Here is a 22,890-nt window from a genome sequence, read left to right as displayed (position 1 = left end):
TTTCTCCAGGAATTCCTTTCCCACGCACCCTCTGTCCCTCGCAGTCCCGACAAACCAATCTCACCCTGTTTCAAGACACAAAGAAAATGCAGACAATAAACAAGTTATGTAATAACTATTTCAAATGTCTGGGGCCTAATGAACTTTGACCTCTAAATTAACTTTGACACCTTGCTTACCTTAGGTTCGACCCTTCCATCTTCCCCAAGTATACCAGGTATCCCAGAGGATCCGTCAGGTCCTGGTTCACCCTGGAAACGACCACAGATCAGACACACACCTCCACGTTCAACACCTGCTCATCTCAGCTGTATATTGTATGCTGCATTGGAGACCTTTGCCATCCACTCACCTTTGGCCCTGGATCCATGACTCCTCTTTCTCCCCGTGGTCCGTACTACCCTGGGAAGCCCTGGTCACCCTGTGGAAAAGACAACTGAATCAGTCCCTGATTAGAGGACCTGGACCCTCTCTTTCTAAAATTATCCGCCGCAATTGTTGCAACCCCTATTACTAGCCTGTTCAACCTCTCTTTCGTATTGTCTTAAAACCCCAAAGATTGGAAAGCTGCCGCGGTCAGGAAAACCCATCAATCCTGGGAACCCTGGGGCTCCTGTGTTTCCCTGGAGGTCAGAAGTTAGAGGATCAGGGGATAAGAGGTAATCCCTTAGTGCAGGGGTTCCCAAACATTTTTTTGCGTCGGGATCCCATTTATGATAGCAACCTCATCAAGGACCCTGTCATAATATTAGAACACAACTCCTACTACAGTGTGACAAAAATGGCATACAAGAGGTTTTACTGACTTCTGCAGTGCATGACCGGACATTTAAAAGGCCCCCCTCTTGGCATCAGAGAGACAATTTTCACATTTTAAAGCACATTTCCTGGTATTATACAAATGTAGACTTGGGGCAGAGAGACAATTCTGTCGCCGGACCCCCTGCATTACCCCACTTTGAGAACTCCTGCCTTACTGTACTCCATGTTTTCATGACCATCATCACCATAGACACACAACACTTCAATACCTCACATCTTGAGGTGGTTTAGGTTAAGGTCAGGGTTAGGGTCAACATACCTTGTCACCTTTGAACCTTGAACCCATGTCATCCTGAAACACATAAGACACTGAGACATTATCTAGGTACATACTTCACTGTATGAGTATGAGAATACTCCAGTACATGTCATATCTCACATACGGCATAGCGTACACATACAGTACATATCCAAGCTAGACTAATCAGTGGGTGGAACAGCTAGTGATGGTGTCTCACCTTAGGCCCTGGTAGATCCTCTCCTGGGAACCCTTGTGTTAGGCCTATGGGACTCCCAATCACGGACAGTCTGGATCTTAAATACTTTGAGCCCAGGTGACTCCAATGACTAAACAGAATACTACTATGTTACTGTATGGATGTATGAATCTTATTATAATCATAATACTGAATGTAATGTGTGTAGTTTTCATCCAGAATTAGAAGGACTGTCTGTTCCTTGTTAGAAACTAATGGAGCTATCGTCAGACTGGCTGGAATGCTGTGTTCCTTACGGGACATCTTATCTCTCTCTACACAGGGAGAGAAGAGACCTTGGGCTAGTAGTAAATTATTTAACAGGTGGTGGACAATGTGGGAAGGCTTGTGAACTATACTGCCATTGTATATGAGTGGAGGAAGGACAGTTTAAAACCTATGACGTCACTTTTAGTTTATAACCTGTTGTAAATTGTACCATGATCAGTACTCTCGAGAATAAACGCTTTTGATTGATTCTGAGACAGGTCTCTGTCTATTTTATGCAAATCAGTATCTTACAAATGGGCAGTGTTTTAACTGAATTGGTTGATAATCATATAGGAATCTAATTCCTTTAACAGTACTGCACAGTAAACCTCTGTCAACCTGGACACCTCAGACACACCAGATCTGACACACAGACACAACACTGGGAAATATGAAGGGAAGGTTTGAGGTTAATTTCATGTAAATTCAGACACACCAGTCATTGCTTTTCAGGAGGAAAACTGGAATTGAAATTTCAGTGTACTTCCTGAACTGACAGTTATAGTGTATGATGTTAACTGGCTACTAGAGGATGCTTTTGATGAATTAAGGCCACCAATTTGTAAATAACTCCTTTCACCTGGTTTTAATTGAAAGGAGAAAACAACAGCTAGCAGACACTAGGATTTCTGTGGAATGAGTTTGACACTCTCTAGGTTAGCTGATGAGACATAAGAAAGTGGACTCACTCTAGGCTTCCAGGGAGACCTCTCTCTCCTATATCACACAGACAAGACTTGGGCTGTGGGCACAGAAACCAAGATAATTATTTTATTGATTTTTTATTGAACCTTTATTTAACTAGTCAGTTAAAAACAACCAAAACACACATCACGACAAGAGACACCGCAAAACTACATAAAGAGACCTAACACAACAACACAGAATGGTAGCAACACAACATGACAACAACACGGTAGCAACACAACATGGCAGCAGCACAAACATGGTACAAACATTGTTGGGCACAGACAACAGCACAAAGGGCAAGAAGGTAGAGACAACAATACATCACGCGATGTAAGAGAAGCAACATTTAAACATACACCTCAGAGATAATTATCTTTACATTCCCAATGGATGGTTACAAAAAAAGGGACTTACCCCTGTGTTGACAAGCACATTCTAAACAATAATAGCTCACACTCAGTGCTCAGTAATGTATGTTCCAATTTATCCTCCAGCAGGTTGTGGCGGGGTGCTGGCGATGGAACGTAGCCTGGCGTTGGTGGGCCAGTCCCTGCCTGGGTAGTCTGACAGCCTGATGGTGAACAGACAAATGTTGTGGTTCTTGGCCTCGGCCGCAGCACTGGGGCTGCAGGGATGGTCCACGCTGTCGGTCATCAGCGACGTCACCCTCAGGCTGTCAGCCGCTGTCTCACGGTCTGGATTTGGAGTCACACTCAAAATTAAAGTGGAAAACCACACTACAGGCTGATCCAAATGCCACCCCACACCATAACTGACCCACCGCCAAACCGGTCATGCTGGAGGATGTTGCAGGCAGCAGAACGTTCTCCACGGCGTCTCCAGACTCTGTCATGTCTGTCACATGTGCTCAGTGTGAACCTGCTTTCATCTGTGAAGAGCACAGGGCGCCAGTGGCGAATTTGCCAATCTTGGTGTTCTCTGGTAAATGCCAAACGTCCTGCACGGTGTTGGGCTGTAAGCACAACCCCCTCCTGTGGACGTTGGGCCCTCATACCACCCTCATGGAGTCTGTTTCTGACCGTTTGAGCAGACACATGCACATTTGAGGCCTGCTGGAGGTCATTTTGCAGGGCTCTGGCAGTGCTCCTCCTGCTCCTCCTTGCACAAAGGCGGAGGTAGCGGTCCTGCTGCTGGGTTGTTGCCCTCCTACGGCCTCCTCCACGTCTCCTGATGTACTGGCCTGCTCTGGACACTACGCTGACAGACACAGCAAACCTTCTTGCCACAGCTCGCAATGATGTTCCATCCTGGATGAGCTGCACTACCTGAGCCACTTGTGTGGGTTGTAGACTCCGTCTCATGCTACCGCTAGAGTGAAAGCACAGCCAGCATTCAAAAGTGACCAAAACATCAGCCAGGAAGCATAGGAACTGAGAAGTGGTCTGTGGTCACCACCTGCAGAACCACTCCTTTATTGGGGGTGTCTTGCTAATTGCCTATAATTTTCACCTGTTGTCTATTCCATTTGCACAACAGCATGTGAAATTGATTGTCAATCAGTGTTGCTTCCTAAGTGGACAGTTTGATTTCACAGAAGTGTGATTGACTTGGAGTTACAATGTGTTGTTTAAGTGTTCCCTTTATTTTTTTGAGTAGTGTATATATATATATATATACACACATACACACACACACTGAAGAGTGTTATGACTTATGTACACACTAGATGGGCGCCAACACCATAATACAAAACATTAATTAATGCCAGATCAATTTGGGCCAGTGTAATAGTTTATAGGAACAGGTTGCACATGAAGTCTCCAGTGAGGGAATAACTGCAGGTGTAACATAATGACTATCCAGGGAACCAGAACCACTGCTCTCTGTCAGATCCTCTGTTTCATTCACCCGATAGAATGGATTCTGATGCCAAGTTATCCTCAGTTACCTTTTGCCTCTATAGCAGTAATTTGCAGGATATGGTCAAACACCATTTTTTCTTCTGAAATTTTCCCCATTTAATTCCCAAAAAGTTTTACATTTCTTGAATTCCATTTCAATTGATTCATTTCATATCAAATATTTCATTGTAAATATGTTATTATAAATGTATAATTCCTGAGAATTATTCTGAGAACTAGTTAATGCTCCCAGATCAATGGATTGATTAATTTAAAAGCACAAACAACCCTGAGCTCATCATCAAAATGACAGGGTTACCCATCATCATTTTTTTTAAAAAGCATTTCGATCTGCAACACAACATACAACACATGCGATTTTCATTTGCCTACAACAAATTTCTCTCTGGAAATGACTTGATGTTCAATAGCCTACAGTGCATTTGACACGAATGTTACATAACATAGTTTCAAATCAATTAAACCGTCCCTTGATTCTTATTTAAATACAATGAATCACAGTAATAGTCAGCTAATTTGCTCTGAAATACATAGTCCGGTGGGCAACCTTTTTAATCCCCGGTTTAGTCCTAAAGCAGGAGAGAGCCACCGTGATCAACCTGCTCGAATCGATTCAAACCTGCACAAGGGGCTGCACTGGGACACTGAATTTTTATGAAGCGCACCGACCATCACACTGTTGTCAAACGGATTGATGGAAAGAAATATGAGTATAGGTTATTGCAATTACCAACCTAAATTGACAATAGGACACATGTTGGTGGCATTAGTAGCCTCATATATTTGTCTTTCACAGTACTTAAAATGTCATCCAGAAACATCCCTAGTTGAAGGGTGCTCATTAGCTGGAGGGGGACAGTGATCTACATCTACACTGTGACAGGGACCATGCTGCTTCTTCTTCCACACATTATAAAGATGTCAAACCGCAGAACATGTCTGCCAAAATGTTCTACTTCTGAGAATGTTCAAGGAATGATGCTTGATAACTGCATGGCTGGAATTGAAGTACTGTGTTGCTCTATTGGTAAGAGCAGGACACTATCCAAACCCAAGGTTGTGGGTTCAATTCCCACAGGGATTACAAAGGCCTACACAAAATGTAAGAACTGTCCTATGCTGTAAGTCAATTTGGATGAAAGTGTCTGCACAGTGGCATATAGTGTTATTATTATTCAGTGTGGTTGTTGTGAAAGCCATGCTCTGGCACTGTGAGAGTGAGTACTGGGTCGGTAGCTGGGGTCAGGCTGGGTGTCTGGGCCAGGCTATGTTAAACCAACAGAGCCAGGCGGCAGGACCGATGCCAGCCCTGCCACCACTGGCCAGGGAGTTTGAAGGGCGGCTTCCTGACATCTCTTGGGATGCAGCAACTAAACATGAGACTGAGATAACAAAGAAACAAAACTATAGACAGCAGGCTCTGATGGAGAATAGAGGACTCCAACCCAGGTTGTCTTGTCTCTCCATCAGTTGGGAGTTTGCACAGTCTGTCATCCAAGAGGCAAGAACACCAAATAGTGTCATGACTAATCAAATCAAGTCAAATGTATTTATATAGCCCTTCGTACATCAGCTGATATCTCAAAGTGCTGTACAGACACCCAGCCTAAAACCCCAAACAGCAAGCAATGCAGGTGTAGAAACACGGTGGCTAGGAAAAACTCCCTAGAAAGGCCAAAACCTAGCAAGAAACCTAGAGAGGAACCAGGCTATGAGGGGTGTCTTCTTCTGGCTGTGCCGGGTGGAGATTATTACAGAACATGGCCAAGATGTTCAAATGCTCATAAATGACCAGCATGGTCAAATAATAATAATAACCACAGTAGTTGTCGAGGTTGCAACAGGTCAGCACCTCAGGACTAAATGTCAGTTGCCTTTTCATAACCAATCATTAAAAGTATCTCTACCACTCCTGCTGTCTCTAGAGAGTTGAAAACAGCAGGTCTGGGACAGGTAGCACGTCCGGTGAACAGGTCAGGATTCCATAGCCGCAGGCAGAACAGTTGAAACTGGAGCAGCAGCACGGCCAGGTGGACTGGGGACAGCAAGCAGTCATCATGCCAGGTAGTCCTGGGGCATGGTCCTAGAGCTCAGGTCCTCCGAGAGAGAGAAAGAAAGAGAGAGCATACTTAAATTCACACAGGACACCGGATAAGACAGGAAAAGTACTCTAGATATAACAAACTGATCCTAGCCCCCCGACACATAAACTACTGCAGCATAAATACTGGAGGCTGAGACAGGAGGGGTCAGGAGACACTGTGGCCCCATCCGATGATACCCCCGGACAGGGCCAAACAGGAAGGATATAACCCCACCCACTAGACATGACATGTTGTTCAACAGATATTCAGAGCGTTGCTGCAGATATAAATATGGCAACATTCTAAAGGTTCCATGTTCTATCTGCAACATTCTAAAGGTTCCATATTCTATCTGCAACATTCTAAAGGTCTGTGTACCATCAGACGACACATTCTAAAGGTTCCATGTTCTATCAGACACATTCTAAATGTTTCATGTTTTTTATTTTTATTTCACCTTTATTTAACCAGGTAGGCAAGTTGAGAACAAGTTCTCATTTACAATTGCGACCTGGCCAAGATAAAGCAAAGCAGTTCGACACATACAACAACACAGTTACACATGGAATAAACAAACATACAGTCAACAATACAGTAGAAAAATAAGTCTATATACAATGTGAGCAAATGAGGTGAGATAAGGGAGGTAAAAGGCTAAAAAAAGGCCATGGTGCCAAAGTAAATACAGTATAGCAAGTAAAACACTGGAATGGTAGATATGCATTGGAAGAATGTGCAAAGTAGAAATAAATAATGGGGTGCAAAGGAGCAAAATAAATAAATACAGTAGGGGAAGAGGTAGTTGTTTGGCCTAATTTATAGATGGGCTATATACAGGTGCAGTAATCTGTGAGCTGCTCTGACAGCTGGTGCTTAAAGCTAGTAAGGGAGATAAGTGTTTCCAGCTTCAGAGATTTTTGTAGTTTGTTCCAGTCATTGGCAGCAGAGGCGGCCAAAGGAGGAATTGGCTTTGGGGGTGACCAGAGAGATATACCTGCTGGAGCGCGTGCTACAGGTGGGTGCTGCTGTGGTGACCAGCGAGCTGAGATAAGGGGGACTTACCTAGCAGGGTTCTATCAGCAACATTCTAAATATTCTAATGAATAAGACCTTGGGCAGGACTAGCAGTGGCATCCATGGTATTGCACTAAATAAATTCCACAGAGCTCTTCGGCCAAGGCCCGTCATTTAGAGAGACTGAGAATCTGGTGTGTGACCTTTTTCATTTTTTTTTTTTTTACAGCATTTCCATTGCAGCTTGTGTACAAGCACCACAGAGGCTAGAATTTAACATGTAATATAATAAAAAAGAAGTGTTCAAACTGTACGAAATGTGACTTCAAAGTGTTACATACCCTTACCCAGGTGGTAAAGGTAGGTAACAACACATCCACAACGCTGATCCTCAACATGGGGACCCCTCAGAGGTGTGTGCTCAGCCCCCTCCTGTACTCCCTGTTCACTCATGACTGCCTGGCCAGGCACGACTCCAACACCATCATTAAGTCTGCTGATGACACAACAGTGGTAGGTAGGCCTGATCACCGACAATGATGAGACAGCCTTTTGGAAGGTCAGAGACCTGGCCGTGTGGTGCCAGGACAATAACCTCTCCCTCAACATGATCAAGAGAAAGGAGATGATTGTGGACCCCAGGAAAGGAGGACCGAGCACACCCCATTTTCATTGACGGGGCTGTAGCGGAGCAGGTTGAGAGCTTCAAGTTCCTTGGTGTCCACATCACCAACAAACTAACATGGTCCAAGCACACCAAGACAGTCGTGAAGAGGGCATGACAAAAATTATTCCCCCTTAGCAGACTGAAAAGATTTGGCATGAGTTCTCAGATCCTCAAAAGGTTTTGCATAATCGAGAGCATCCTGACAGGTTGCATCCCTGCCTGGTATGGCAACTGCTCAGCCTCTGACCGCAAGGCACTACAGAGGGTAGAGGTCGACCGATTAATCTTAATGGACGATTAATTAGGGCCGATTTCAAGTTTTCATAACAATTGGAATTAGTGTCTGATTTTTTTTTTACACCTTTATTTAATCTTTATTTAACTGGGCAAGTCAGTTAAGAACACATTCTTATTTTCAATGACTGCCTAGGAACGGTGGGTTAACTTCCTCGTTCAGGGGCAGAATGACAGATTTTCACCTTGTCAGTCCGGGGAATTCAATCTTGCAACCTTACAGTTAACTAGTCCAACGCTCTAACCATCTGCCTCTCATTGCACTCCACGAGGAGACTGCCTGTTATGCAAATGCAGTAAGCCAAGGTAGGTTGCTAGCTAGCATTAAACTTATCTTATAAAAAACAATCAATCAATCATAATCACTAGTTAACTACACATGGTTGATGATATTACTAGTTTTATTTGGTCCTCCAATAATAGGTATCGGCATTGAAAAATCACAATCGGTCGACCTCTAACAGAGGGTAGTGAGTATGGCCCAGTACATCACCGGGGCCAAGCTTCTTGCCATCCAGGACGTCTATACCAGGCGGTATCAGAGGAAGGCACGGCAAGCGGTACCAAAGCGCCATTTCTAGGTCCAAGAGGCTCCTAAATAGCTTCTAACCCAAGCCATAAGACACCTGAACAACAAAGAGGAGGAGAAGAGAAGCGAGGAGAAGAGAATATCATAGAATCATAAGCAGCAGCTCCATCCACCATGGATCCCTATCCTCAGTCAATCAGGCAGTTAAGGCCACCCTGGTGACAGACAAAAGGACTACATTCTCTCTGCTCTGGTATCCAGCTGCCATTCCATCATCACTTCATTTGACTCATTAATGCAGGACGATGGACTCCCTTCCTCTCTAATTCATCATTACACTGGAAAAACACTCTGTTGGTTCCTCACAGACAGTCATTGTAGTACTGGGCCATATCTGGCTTCAGTTTACCCCCATATCATATGAAGCATATTGAACACCTGGTAGAAAGCACTAGGCTAAATCAATCCTATAAATTATGATTATTTCATGAATAAGGATAATTCATTAAGGATGACCCCCTGTATGACAAATGAGATACATAATTATTGGTTAGATATATTATACATAAATTAATAAATGGTTTGCTAAACAAATCCTCAGAGGCTATCAGGACACAGGCCTATGCCAGTCTGCCTGTAAGGCAATTTTAATAAAATTCTGACTAAGAGACCCATACTGAATGTCAGAATAAGTAGTCTAGTCTCACTCCAGATACAGACAGAGCCAGTACCTGTCACAAAATACCTGTTGGATGAGTGTGTGTGTGTGTGTCTAACAACATCATGCTTCATGACTGTTGTTGAGACCCAACGTCTTAGAGCAGTGGTCCCTAAACACCGGACCGCGGACAGATACCGGGCCGCACGGAAAAGATAAATACATTTTTAGCCAAAAGAGAAACCTGTGCTATCATTTTAGCTGCAGCCTCTCCTAAGAGTTCACGACAAATGTCCTTTGCAGCAGGTAGAATCAACTCCTTGCCAATAGTGAAAGGCTTCTTGGCCTTTAGCAATACGGCTAGCCACTAAGTATGATGCTCTCAGTGCAGCCACGTTTGTTGATGTGGTGGCTTTCAAGACTTACTTCTGTCCTTCATGTTCACGTTTTCTTCTCTCAAAGAATTCAACACGTTTGTCTTTAAGTGTAGGGTGCTTGGATTAGATGTGCCAAAGCAGATGTGAGGGCTTCATTGCCTCGTTAGATAGCCTATCTCCACATACTACGCACAGGGGGCTTGGAACATGCAAGTCACCTGACACAATAAAGCCATATTTTAGGTAGAACATCATATTTTCTATTGAATGAGGCTATTTGTTTTTTGCAGTCTCGGGCTCCGCTGTCTGCATTATCAACAACGTTGTTGGGCCTTTTATCTCCCTTACACCTTCTGAAGAAGCTCTCCAGCTATGTTTGTTTGTTTTTATTCATGTCAGCTAACATAGAACAAAGTTGTCGGGCAACACAGCTCATGCAGACAGTGATGAACTCGCTGCGCACGCATTACTCAAGTTCAAAGTCTGTAAACTGTTGTGGGCCTGACAGAGATATTAGAGTGGTGAGAAAGGGACCAACAGACTGCACCAAGTTCAATGTAATTACTGCACAAATAGCCTATAATTGTATAGAATTATTATTTTACCCTCAAAAAGAAAGAAAAATATATATATTTATCCTTTCCGACCACTGCTATAGGCTACAATATTATGCAACGCTAGTGTTGATGATATTGAACAACATTTCTTTATTGCCGTTTACATTTTGTGCTACTGCACCCTTTAAGCCAGTGGTACCGGTCGATCTCGAATCTCATGTGTCTGGAGGTACAAATCAAGTGCACTATATGCCGACCGCTGGCTAATCGGATGGCTAAGATTACCGTGTCCGCATTAACATAGCAGGCGTAAAAGAAAGGTACAGCAAAGTTGATACTGTGAGATTTCAAAACATTTAAAACCATGACTAGAGAGAAACTGTCAAAGACTGTTTATAAAAGTGAGTTTAAGTTCTTACTCAGCACTGTCAACACTCTTTATTCAACACTTTTATAAGCCATAAAATGTGCGTTCTTCCTACTTCCACTCCTGCTACAACCCCAACTGTAATGAAGGAGTAGGAAAGTGTATCATGAATTTGTGCATGAGGAGACTCGAGTTTCACCATCAGCTGGAAGACAGTGTCAGTGGAGGAAAGGGAGAGCGGAGGGACGTTGAGAGGTGGACCCTGTGACTGACCATCAGTATCATGTTTTTAAATGGTCTGAACAACAATACATGTGAGCGGTAGATCTCGGCTTGCATTTTGACTCAGAAAGTGATCTTGACTCAGAAAAAGACCACTGCTTTAAGCTCACCTGAGATAAATGTCAAACTGACAAAAATGGTATCTATGCATGACAATACAAGGTTCATTTAACAGTAAAATAAGACTAAATGCATTTCAAAATGTAAGCTGTGAATGCCTGAAATCTATTATCTTGTAGAAGTTAACAAAATGATGCTGCTATTGTGTGACTGTGACATACAGGCTCAATAACTAGCATGAAAAATATTTTCAATTGGTAAGAAATAGTCATTAATGCCCATGACATGTGCTATCCTGTGCATATATATGCACATTAATATTTTAATTGTACATAAAGTATGATCAGAGAAGATACAAAACATATCTGAAAATGTGTTTATCTGGGCGTCACCTCAACACCTTTACAGCTTTGAAAGTGGTCACTAGTGGGTACTTACACAGCTGTCAGTAACCTAATAATAAAACATCTGAATGGCTTAAAATAAAAACGGTCATGGATATAACAACCAGATAAATGGGTTCAACCCAAAGATTGACGTGGGCTTAATAGATACGCTGCATGTACTACAATACTGATGATAGATAACATATGTTAATTGTGTGCTGAGCTAAAATCTTGAATCAGATGCAGAGATATTGTCTAGGCTCTGGAATTATGGTAAACACCGCCATCGTGCGGCGAGGGATTAAACGACACATGTTCTACTAGAAAAAAAGTGACAAACGATATTGGTTAAATGTCCTGTCCCTTCAAATATCCTCTATTCAAGGCAATAACTAGCATGACCATAAGTATAAGTACGTGCTTATCAATTTAATGTATTAGCTACACATGTATATGTATTGACCGTGCACATGCAATGACAAGCAGTTCTGTAGTGTTGCCAACTTACCCCCCATTCCCTCATGAAGACAGTGACCTCATCGGGCGCCGCCGTTTTGTTCCTTCTGAATTAATCTTTGACATACTGGTCTCCCAGCGCTCTCAAATCAATGGGCAGGAACCGGTGCAAAGTAATTCACGTGAATTTGTTCCAGTTATTGGAAATGACTTGCACCAACTGATATATGCATTGCAGCACTAAGCAGTAGTCTAAACGACAAAAAAACAAATCAGTCAGGGGATTCTCAATGTCCATCGTAACCTGAGACAAGTATTATAGAGTGGTTATGAACATGTTATAGAACTGTTACAAAGTTTATTTTTATTTTTTTTAATTACATTTTTATTTGAGTTCCCTCCCCCAAAGATAAAGAGAAAAAAATAGGGGCGACACTGACTAAATCGATGTTTGTTTCCTAAGACATTCTTGTGATTGCAGGTAAATGTATGAAAGCACGATCCGTATACCGTTCGTTCAATATCCGAATTTAAACAACAAATACGGACACCATTTGTATCCGTGGATATGATCATGCACAGACTGAAAATGTGTCAATTATAGCCTACTAGTGTACATACATACTCGCAGTCTCGTCATCAGATGTATCAGACATGGCAAAATTAAGACAAACTGCTTGGTAACATTCCATGCATGAGTGTAGGAGGTACCTGATAAACCATGAGTTCACCTGCCTGTAAAACTCACTCCCACCTCTATGTGCTCTTACTCTTGTCAATCCATGCTTCTATAGGTTATCCACAATCAGAGGAGAATATTTGTGTTAAACATTTTTGTGTGAACAGGTAAGCCCGTTTTCTTCCAGTAAAAATGACCAACGATAATATCAAAATATTTGAATATCAAAATGTTGCAAAATGTGTTATTGTGACTTTAAAAGTAACAGTAACTTTGATTGAGAGTCATTATTACAATCCTTTATTTTAAAATGCATCCCCACTTGTAAAGTGATCTTGAACATGATAGCACAATCAAGTCAGTTGTATACTGTATATAGCATATTTGCTAATTATTTTTGACAGGTTGGAAGTAACAAGTGTTTGTTCACCTGCCCTAACTCACTTATTTTTTTGTATCACTCACAGGGTTTGGTCTGAAAGAGGGGAATTATGATCACTCTTTCACTGGTACCCTTTGTGTCTGGGCTGTGTATAGGATTTCTGTCTATTCAATACTTTGTTTACTCAGACACCAGCACTGCAAAACCAGCTGTTTTCTCACTGGGTAACTCCAGTGGAGTTCATAATGACAAAAGGGTTCCAAGACACATACACTCAGGTAATTGTCTTCTGAATATCCATTCACTGCCTTTTATTTGTGGCTTTCTTAATCCCAATATTGTAGTAAAATGTTATTCATCAAAAACGAATGTAATGTAAACAAATGCGTTTTGAGGTTTTCTCCACTTGCTATGACGATGTAAGGTCTAAGTAGAAAGCTTTTTTTTGTGTGTGAGAGAATCTTCTAACATCTGTGATTCCTGAACGAATTCTGGTTCCAAGATGCCAGTGGATTTGAGCACAGTGCTGGGAACACTACTGTTCGGGGTTTGATTCCTGCATAGGCCAAATGCAGTTGTTTCAATGACAACCAAATACTTTGGATAAAGTACAGTTTCCCAAACTCGGTCCTGGCCCCCCAACAAAAAAAAAACATTGGAGCCCTATCACTACACAGCTGATTCAAATACAGTGCCTTCAGAAAGTATTCACACCCCTTGACTTTTTTCCATATTTTGTTGTGTTACAGCCTGATTTAAAATGGATTAAATTGAGATTTTGTGTCACTGCCCTACACACAATACCCCATAATGTCACAGTGGAATTATGCTTTTAGACATTTTTACAAATGTATAAAAAATGAATAGCTGAAATGTTTTGAAAAGTTGAAATGTGCTTAAGAAGTCACAAAATAAATTCATGGACTCACTCTGTGTGCAATAAGTGTTTAACATGATTTTTGGTACCTCAGTCAAGCAGGTTTTCCAATGCCTATCAAAGAAGGAAAACCCACCTATTGGTAGATGGGTAAAAACTAAAATCTGACATTGAATATCCCTTTGAGCATCGAGAAGTTATTAATTACACTTTGGATGGTCGTATCAATACACCCAGTCACTACAAAGATACAGGCGTCCTTCCTAACTCAGTTGCCAGAGAGGAAGGAAACCGCTAAATGTTGGAATATTGCTGTGGAGACTTGCTTCCATTAAGCCATAAGAGAATGAATTAGTGAGCACTGATATTGGGCAATTAGAACTGGTTCACAGTCTGCGTTCCAATTTATCCCATAGGTGTTAGATGGAGTTGAGGTCAGGGCTCTGTGCAGGCCAGTCAAGTTCTTCCACGCCGATCTGGAAAAATCATTTCTGTATGGACCTTGCTTTGTTCACAGGGGCAATGTCATGCTGAAACAGGAAAGGGCCTTTCCCAAACTGTTGCCACAAAGTTGAACACACAGAATAATTTAGATTGTCATTGTACAGAATGTACATATAGGTAAGGATAAAGTAACTAGTCAAGAAGATAGATAATTAACAGTAACAGCTGTAATGTCTGCTTCCAACTCACATGCTCTGTCACGCCCTGATCTGTTTCACCTGTCCTTGTGATTGTCTTCACCCCCTCCAGGTGTTGTTGATTTTCCCCAGTGTATTTATCCCTGTTTCCGGTCTCTCTGTGCCAGTTCGTCTTGTGTTTCCAAGTCAACCAGCATTTCTCCTGTTCTCGTGCTATTTGCATTTCAAACGTTCTTTGTTTCACGGTAACATGGCTCACCCGGGATACGTCAGAGTCGGTACAGCCACCCAGCTTCTTCACACATCACGCCGACAGAAACAGACATCTCTCTGGTAAGAAGAAGGGCGGGGGTGTATGCCTTATGATTAACGAGACGTGGTGTGATCATAACAACATAGAGGAACTCAAGTCCTTTTGTTCATCCGACTTAGAATTCCCCACAATCAAATGCCGACCACAATATCTACCAAGAGAATTCTCTTCGATCATAATCACAGTCGTGTATATCCTGCCCAAATCAGACACATCGACTGCCCTGAAAGTACTACATTAAACTCTATGTAAACTGGAAACCACATATCCTGAGGCTGCTTTTATTGTAGCTGGGGCTAATCTGAAAACAAGGCTCACTAAATTTTATCAGCAAAACCCTGAATCATTGTTATTTAAACTTCCGCCATGCATATAAAGCCCTCCCCCACCCTCCTTTCGGAAAATCTGACCACGATTCCATTTAGTTGCTCCCAGCTTATAGACAGAAACTAAAAAAGGTAGCGCCCGTGCTCAGATCTGTTCAACGCTGGTCCGAGACAAGGACAACAACCAACCGAGCTACTGCCTGTTCACCCCGCTATCATCCAGAAGGCGAGGTCAGTACAGGTGCATCAAAGCGGAGACCGAGAGACTGAAAAACAGCTTCTATCTCAAGGCCATCAGACTGTTAAACAGCCATCACTAACATTGAGTGGTGCTGCCAACACACATCTCTAGCCACTTTAATAATGAAAAATTGATGTAATAAATGTATCACTAGCCACTTTAAACAATGCCACTTTATAAAATGTTTACATACCCTACATTACTCATCGCATATGTATATACTGTACTCTATACCATGTACTGCATCTTGCCTATGCCGTTCGGCCATCGCTCATTCAAATATTTGTTATGTACATATTCTTATTCATTCCTTTACACTTGTGTGTATAAGGTAGTTGTTGTGAAATTGTTAGATTACTTGTTAGATATTACTGCATGATCAGAACTAGAAGAACAAGCATTTCGCTACACTCACAATAACATCTGCTAACCATGTGTATGTGACAAATCAAATGAGATTTTATTTGAAAAGCTGTTCAGGGCCCTGTTGGTTTCAGACTTGGTGCACCAGTACAGCTTGCCATGCAGTAGCAGATAGAACAGAACTTTTTAGGGCCTTCCTCTGACACCACCTGGTACAGAGGTCCTGGATGGCAAGGAGCTCGGCCTCAGTGATGTACTGGGCCGTACACACTACCCTCTGTAGCGCCTTGGGGTCAGATGCCAAGCAGTTGCCATACCAAGCCGTGATGCAGCCAGTCAAGATGATCTCAATGGTGCAGCTGTATACCTTTTAGAGGTTCTGAGGGCCCATGCCAAATCTTTTCAGCCTCCTGAGGCGGAAGAGGTGTTGTCATGCTCTCTTCATGACTGTGTTGGTGTGTGTGTGAACCATGATAATTCCTTAGTGATGTGGGCACAGAGGAACTTGAAGCTCTCGACCTGCTCCACTACAGCCCTGTCGATGTGGAAGGGTGCGGGCTTGGTCCTCTGTTTCCTGTAGTCCACGATCAGCTCCTTTGTCTTGCTGATGTTGAGGGAGAGGTTATAGTCCTGGCACCACACTGCTAGGTCTCTGACCTCTTCCCTGTAGGCTGACTCATCGTCATCGGCGATCAGGCCAACCACCGTTGTATCATCAGCAAACTTAATGATGGTGTTGAAATTGTGCGCGGCCACGCAGACGTGGGCGAACAGGGAGTACAGGAGGTGTCTAAGCACGCACCCCAGGACCAAGTTTGGGACACCATGTGCTAATTGACCACACTTTTTATTCATTATTTTTAAATGATCTCTTTCAGATGAGGACAGGAGTGTTGCAGCCAGCCTGTCCCAAAATGTACGAGTACTATGTTGGATCATGACTGGGCCTAAGAACCTGGAGTCCAGAACCAAACACATCCGGGCCACCTGGGGCAAACGATGCAACAAAGTCCTCTACATGAGCTCAGTGGAGACAGAATTCCCCACGGTGGGGCTCAACGTAACTGAGGGACGAGACCAGCTCTACTGGAAGACCATCAGAGCCTTCCAGTACATCTACCAACACCACCGCAACGACTACGACTGGGTCCTCAAAGCCGACGATGACACGTTCGTGGTCATCGAGAACCTCCGACACACATTGTCTAAACAGGACCCGGAGAAGCCTGTATACTTTGGGAGAAGGTTCCGCCCGTTCGTCCAGCAGGGTTACATGAGTGGTGGAGCCGGCTATGTCCTCAGTAAAGAAGCCGTCAGAAGGTTCATCAAGGGATTCGACACTGGGAAATGTTCCCACTTCTCCACCATAGAAGACATGGCTCTAGGGAAGTGTATGGAGACTATGGGTGTGGAGCCGGGGGACTCCAGAGATGTGAAGGGAAGGCAGACGTTTCATCCCTATCCACCACAGAAGTACCTGGTCAAAGAGCCACCCAGAAAACTGCCCTGGTATCTCTTATACGACCACTACAAACCAAGAGAGGTAAGCATAGCCTAACCCTAATGAAGTGGACACTTACATCAAGTATGATCATACATATCACTCTATTCAATTATATTTTCAGGTCTGTATGTGGGTGTGATGCTGTCTCCATGTGTAATCTAATCAAATCAAATGTTATTAGTCACATGTGCCGAATACAACAGGTGTAGACCTTACAGTGAATTGCTTACTTACGAGCCCCTAACCGACAGTGCAGTTTAAAAAAAATACAGATTAAAAATAAGAGATAAAAGTAACAAGTAATTAAAGAGGAGCAGTAAAAAATAACATATACAGGGGGGTGCCGGTACAGAGTCAATGTGCGGGGGCACCGGTTAGTTGAGGTAGTATGTACATGTAGGTAGAGTTAATTAAAGTGAGTATGCATAGATGACAACAGAGAGTGGTGTGGAGAGGGGAGGGGAGGGGGGGGGGGCAATGTGAATAGTCTGGGTAGCCATTTGATTAGCTGTTCAGGAGTCTTATGGCTTGGGGTAGAAGCTGTTTAGAAGCCTCTTGGACCTAGACTTGGTGCTCCGGTACCACTTGCCGTGCGATAGCAGAGAGAACAGTCTATGACTAGGGTGGCTGGAGTCTTTGACAATTTTCAGGGCCTTCCTCTGACACCGCCTGGTATAGAGGTCCTGGATGACAGGAAGCTTGGCCCCAGTGATGTACTGGGCTGTTCGCACTACCCTCTGTAGTGCCTTGCGGTCGGAGGCCGAGCAGTTGGCATACCATTCAGTGATGCAACCATTCCCTCGATGGTGCAGCTGTAGAACCTTTTGAGGATCTGAGGACCCATGCCAAATCTTTTCAATCTCCCGAGGGGGAATAGGTTTTGTCGTGCCCTGCTTTACGACTGTCATGGTGTGCTTGGACCAGTTTGCTGGTGATGTGGACACCAAGGAACTTGAAGCTCTCAACCTGTCCACTGCTGCCCCGTCAATGAGAATGGGGGCGTGCTCTGTCCTCTTTTTCCTGTAGTCCACAATCATCTCCTTTGTCTTGATCATGTTGAGTGAGAGGTTTTTGTCATGGCACCACAAGGCCAGGTCTCTGACCTCCTCCCTATAGTTTGTCTCGTTGTTGTCTGTGATCAGGCATTCCACTGTTGTGTCATCTGCAAATTTAATGATGGTGTTGGAGTCGTGCCTGGCCGTGAAGTCATGAGTGAACATGGAGTACAGGAGGGGTCTGAGCACGCACCCCTGAGGGGCCCCTGTGTTGATCAGCATGGTGGATGTGTTGTTACCTACCCTTACCACTTGTGGGCGGCCCGTCAGGAAGTCCAAGATCCAGTTGCAGAGGGGGGTGTTTAGTCCCAGGATCCTTAGCTTATTGATGAGCTTTGAGGGCAATATGGTGTTGAATGCTGAGCTGTAGTCAATGTACAGCATTCTCACATAGGTGTTCCTTTTGTCCAGGTGGGAAAGGGCAGTGTGGAGTTCAATAGAGACGGCATCATCTGTGGATCTGTTAGGGCGGTATGCAAATTGGAGTGGGTCTAGGGTTCCTGGGATGATGGTGTTGATGTGAGCCATGACCAGCCTTTCACAGCACTTCATGGCTACAGACGTGAGTGCTACGGGTCGGTAGTCATTTAGGCAGGTTACCTTAGTGTTCTTGGGCACAGGCACTATGGTAGTCTGCTTAAAACATGTGTCACGAACTTCAAAATGAGCAGACCAAGGCGCAGCAAGCAGCGTCCATTGAGTTCCACATCTTTTTAATACAAAGTGAAACTAGAAACAAAACCACAAAACTTACAAAGAACGTGAAGACGTAGTGCCCAAACACACAAACACAAACAATATCCCACAAAGCAGGTGGGAGATAGGGCTTCCTAAATATGATCCCCAATTAGAGGCAACGATTACCAGCTGCCTCTCATAGGGAACCATACAAAACCACCAACATTGAAATACACATTCTAGAACACCCCCCTAGTCACACCCTGACCTAAACCACTATAGAGAATCCAAGGGCTCTCAATGGTCAGGGTGTGACAACATGTTGGTATTACAGACTCGGACAGAGGTTGAAAATGTCAGTGAAGACACTTGCCAGTTGGTCAGTGCATGCTCGCAGTACACGTCCTGGTAATCCGTCTGGCCCTGCGGCCCTGTGAATGTTGACCTGTCTAAAGGTCTTACATCGGCTGCGGAGAGTGCGATCAGTCTTCCGGTACAGATGGTGCTCTCATGCATGTTTCAGTGTTATTTGCCTCGGAGTATCAAGTTGTTTAGCTCGTCCGGTTGGATCGCGTCACTGGGCAGCTCTAGGCTGGGCTTTTCTTTGTAATCTGTAATGGTTTGCAGGCCCTGCCACATCCGACGAGCATCAGAGCCGGTGTAGTACGACTCGATCTTAGTCCTGTATTGATGCTTTGCCTGTTTGATGGTTCGTCGGAGTGCATAGCGAGATTTCTCATAAGCTTCCGTGTTAGAGTCCCGCTCCTTGAAAGCGGCAGCTCTAGCCCTTTAGCTCAGTGTGGATGCTGCCTGTAATCCATGGTTTCTGGTTGGGGTATGTACGGTCACTGTCGTACCCACGTTATCGATGCACTTATTGATGAAGCCAATGACAGATGTGGTGTACTCCTCAATGCCATTGGAGGAATCCCGGAACATATTCCAGTCTGTACTAGCAAAACAGTCCTGTAACTTAACATCTGCTTCATCTGACCACTTTTTTATTGATCTAGTCACTGGTGCTTCTTGCTTTATTTTTTGCTTGTAAGCAGGAATCAGGAGGATAGAATTATGGTCAGATTTGCCAAATGGAGGGCGAGCTTTCTATGCATCTCTGTGTGTGGAGTAAAAATGGTCCAGAGTTCTTTTCCCTCTGGTTGCACATTTAATATGTTGATTAAAATTAGGTAAACCTGATTTAAGTGTCCCTGGCTACGAGGAGCGCCGTCTCTGAGTGAGCGTTTTCTTGTTTGCTTATGATGGAATACAGCTCATTCAATGCTATCTTGGTGCCAGTCTCTGACTGTAGTGGTATCTAAACAGCTACAAAGAAATGTATTGCGTGTAATGTATTGTGAAAGGTGTCATAGATGCTTTGGGATTAGAATTCAGTGTGTCATGATTATGGCTTATGAGTAACTAAAGAAAATATTTACTCATGGCTTTGTACTTATAGGTAAGTAGCCAAGGTTTGTGCGAGCAGGAAAGGCTCATAAGACAAGAGCCTATATCTTGTTTCTGTAGCGTGAGGCAGCTTGATGTCTATCGCAGGGCCTTATATAAACACTTGTATAATGTTTTATACAAGCTTAATACGGCATTTGGCATACTACCTAAACGACTATTAATATACTTAATCAGCCTGTCGTTCTTCTTTCCCCCAGGGCCCAGATTGTTGTTCAGATCACATCGTATCATTTCACTACATCTACCCTGTAGAGATGTACATGCTGGAATACTTCACCTATCATCTACGGCCCTATGGATACACGTACAGGTACAACCCTGATGCTGTAGCAGCTGAAATTGAGAGTAACACCACCACACCTGTCTCTGCTTAACACAGAGATATCACAGACGGACTACTGCACTGAAGAAAGAACTTATTACTGTGTCATGTTTAAATGCCGAAACAACAGCCTGACATTGCCACTCTCTTTGGTAAGCTGAGCAATGAGACTGAGGAAATGGAGCCACTCTCAAATTCACTGACATGGTAGTTTTAAACATATTTTGAAGTTATACATTGTTTGTTTGCATAGACAACAAATACATGAACAATAGAGTAATATAGTTTATTTTTGTGACAGAGTGAGACTGTTGAACTAAGCTCATAAGGCATTTGCATATCATTATTCAAATTTGCATTGAGAAGCAAGGAATCTTCCAGACTTTGCCTTTAACTGTAGGCTTGCACTATCGACCACAACTGTTAATCGTATAATCTGTGTAGGTCTTATCTGTACATATGATATTTATTAAAGGTTCTTATGATTCGGGCATTCTATATTTTGTGTATATTTTATTATATATTTATTCAAACAAACAGCTAAGTTCATTCTGTTTGAGTTTCACATTTCCTTCTTTGCTTTTGTTGTACAATGTAAATATATATATTTGACAATTTACAGTAAAACATAGGTTAACATGATATTTTGTTCAAATGAAAATAGAAGTATGTACTTAATGTGTTCTATAGATTTCTGAAGGTCTAACGCAATATTACATTCAGATTGTTAGCTAAAGACGTGTACTGAACTTAGTCAAGATTTCAACATAAAATTATATTTCTATATTTCTATTTCTATATTTCTATGAGACTCCTGACCTGTGAGAATCTGTTCAGTGTTTTTGGTTTGGAAGTTAAGGTGTCTTTTAATGGACAATTATTTGAAGCAACACAATGAGTAAAAACAAGGGTGTGTGAAAATATAAAAAATATAAAGAGGTAGAATATTTGTACAGTACAGGGGGTGGTTCACAGACTACATAAAGAACACAATAGAGAAATAGAGTATACAGGTCCTCTCTGGAGCATCAGTGTAGCAGTGCTGTCGTTCACCTGAGCTTTGGTCCAACTGTAACGGATAGAGAGGCTGTGTCCCGATTCTCCACCCTTATCCCAAAGTATGCACTTACACACTCCACATCCTTGGGAGAGTTGGGATGCAGCCATAGATAGATAGGAGCCCATGTCCTCAGTGCATCCCTCTGTCATCAACATTGGGAAATGTGCAGGCTTTGCACACGGCCCTCCTCTCTTTAAACAAAGCACAACTGTCTGCACCTGGCTTCTGACTCAAACGGATTTCCGTTGCCCTGGCAACCTCCGTACCAGAACTGGGCACGGCCCAGGGTCCAACATGGCCCAGGGTCCAACACGGCCCAGGGTCCAACACGGCCCAGGGTCCAACACGGCCCAGGGTCCAACACGGCCCAGGGTCCAACTGCTGTCTGCACCCCACCACTGGAACAGACAAGAGGTTTTTGTAAGACTTTATAAAGTCTTCTACATCATTATAACAAGTTATAAAGCATTACACTTGTTTTATAAATGCTTATATTATATGACTTTCTATTTTAACTGACTTACAGAGAGACAAATGGGTTAATACCATCTGTTTGCTGAAGATGTGACAACTGGTTTTGTAACATTATGATGTAATCTGAACAAGGAAACAGATCTGAGCCTACCATAGACAAAACATTTATAGTGGGTGTATGGAAATGTGTGAAGAAATCCATGCGCAGATAAGACAACCTAGCTTGATAAGCCACACAAAGACAAACAATACACACAGACCCCTGCAAAAAAACAAACATTAGTTCAGTTCCACATGCCAATTTTCAAAAAGAAAAACATTTGACCTTTTTAAAAAAGGACACTGGTATTGAAAAGAAACAAGAGATATTGATAATATGTGTCTGCAAACAGATCTACAGCAAATGAAGGGTCTATGCCAGGGTGTAGGTTCTAGGCGTAGGAGCTAGAGGTAGGAGCTAGGGGGTAGGAGCTAGGGGTAGGAGCTAGAGGTAGGAGCTAGGGGTAGGAGCTAGAGGTAGGAGCTAGGGGTAGGAGCTAGGGGTAGGAGTTAGGCGTAGGAGCCAGGGGTAGGAGCTAGGGGTAGGAGCCAGAGGGTAGGAGATAGGCGTAGGAGCCAGGGGTAGGGGCTAGGGAA

The 22,890-nt window shown here is 43.2% G+C and overlaps 1 protein-coding gene and 1 long non-coding RNA gene across 8 annotated transcripts in view; one reads left to right on the top strand and one right to left on the bottom strand.

Moving 5' to 3' along the window:
• Nucleotides 1–351: 351 nt before the first annotated feature.
• LOC135568141 (uncharacterized) lies at nucleotides 352–6,669 on the bottom strand. The gene is made up of 3 exons (XR_010462511.1): nucleotides 2,258–6,669; nucleotides 1,082–1,114; nucleotides 352–421 (listed from the first exon to the last, which is right to left on the bottom strand). It is a non-coding gene; the product is annotated as an uncharacterized LOC135568141 (long non-coding RNA).
• A 5,955-nt stretch (nucleotides 6,670–12,624) lies between these two features.
• Nucleotides 12,625–22,890, top strand: part of LOC115132713 (glycoprotein-N-acetylgalactosamine 3-beta-galactosyltransferase 1-like) — a 21,734-nt gene continuing 11,468 nt past the window's right edge. For 6 of the 7 annotated variants that reach the window (XR_010462510.1, XR_010462509.1, XR_010462508.1 and 3 more), the window contains exons 1-2: nucleotides 12,625–12,718; nucleotides 13,019–13,211. Coding sequence is in view for 3 of the 7 variants with exons in the window: in XM_065015108.1 (XP_064871180.1) it covers nucleotides 13,043–13,211 (169 nt within the window). In the remaining 4 variants the exon portion in view is untranslated. Of the gene's footprint in view, nucleotides 12,719–13,018; nucleotides 13,212–16,572; nucleotides 17,238–20,595; nucleotides 21,190–22,890 lie in introns of those variants that run through there. The other variant, XM_029665434.2, reaches the window with a different exon arrangement.

The sequence above is a fragment of the Oncorhynchus nerka genome, unplaced genomic scaffold (genome assembly GCF_034236695.1).
Source record: "Oncorhynchus nerka isolate Pitt River unplaced genomic scaffold, Oner_Uvic_2.0 unplaced_scaffold_1702, whole genome shotgun sequence".
Lineage (NCBI taxonomy): Eukaryota > Metazoa > Chordata > Actinopteri > Salmoniformes > Salmonidae > Oncorhynchus > Oncorhynchus nerka.
The sequence above is the reverse complement of the archived record's forward strand: the minus strand, read 5'-3'. Positions and strand labels throughout refer to the sequence as shown.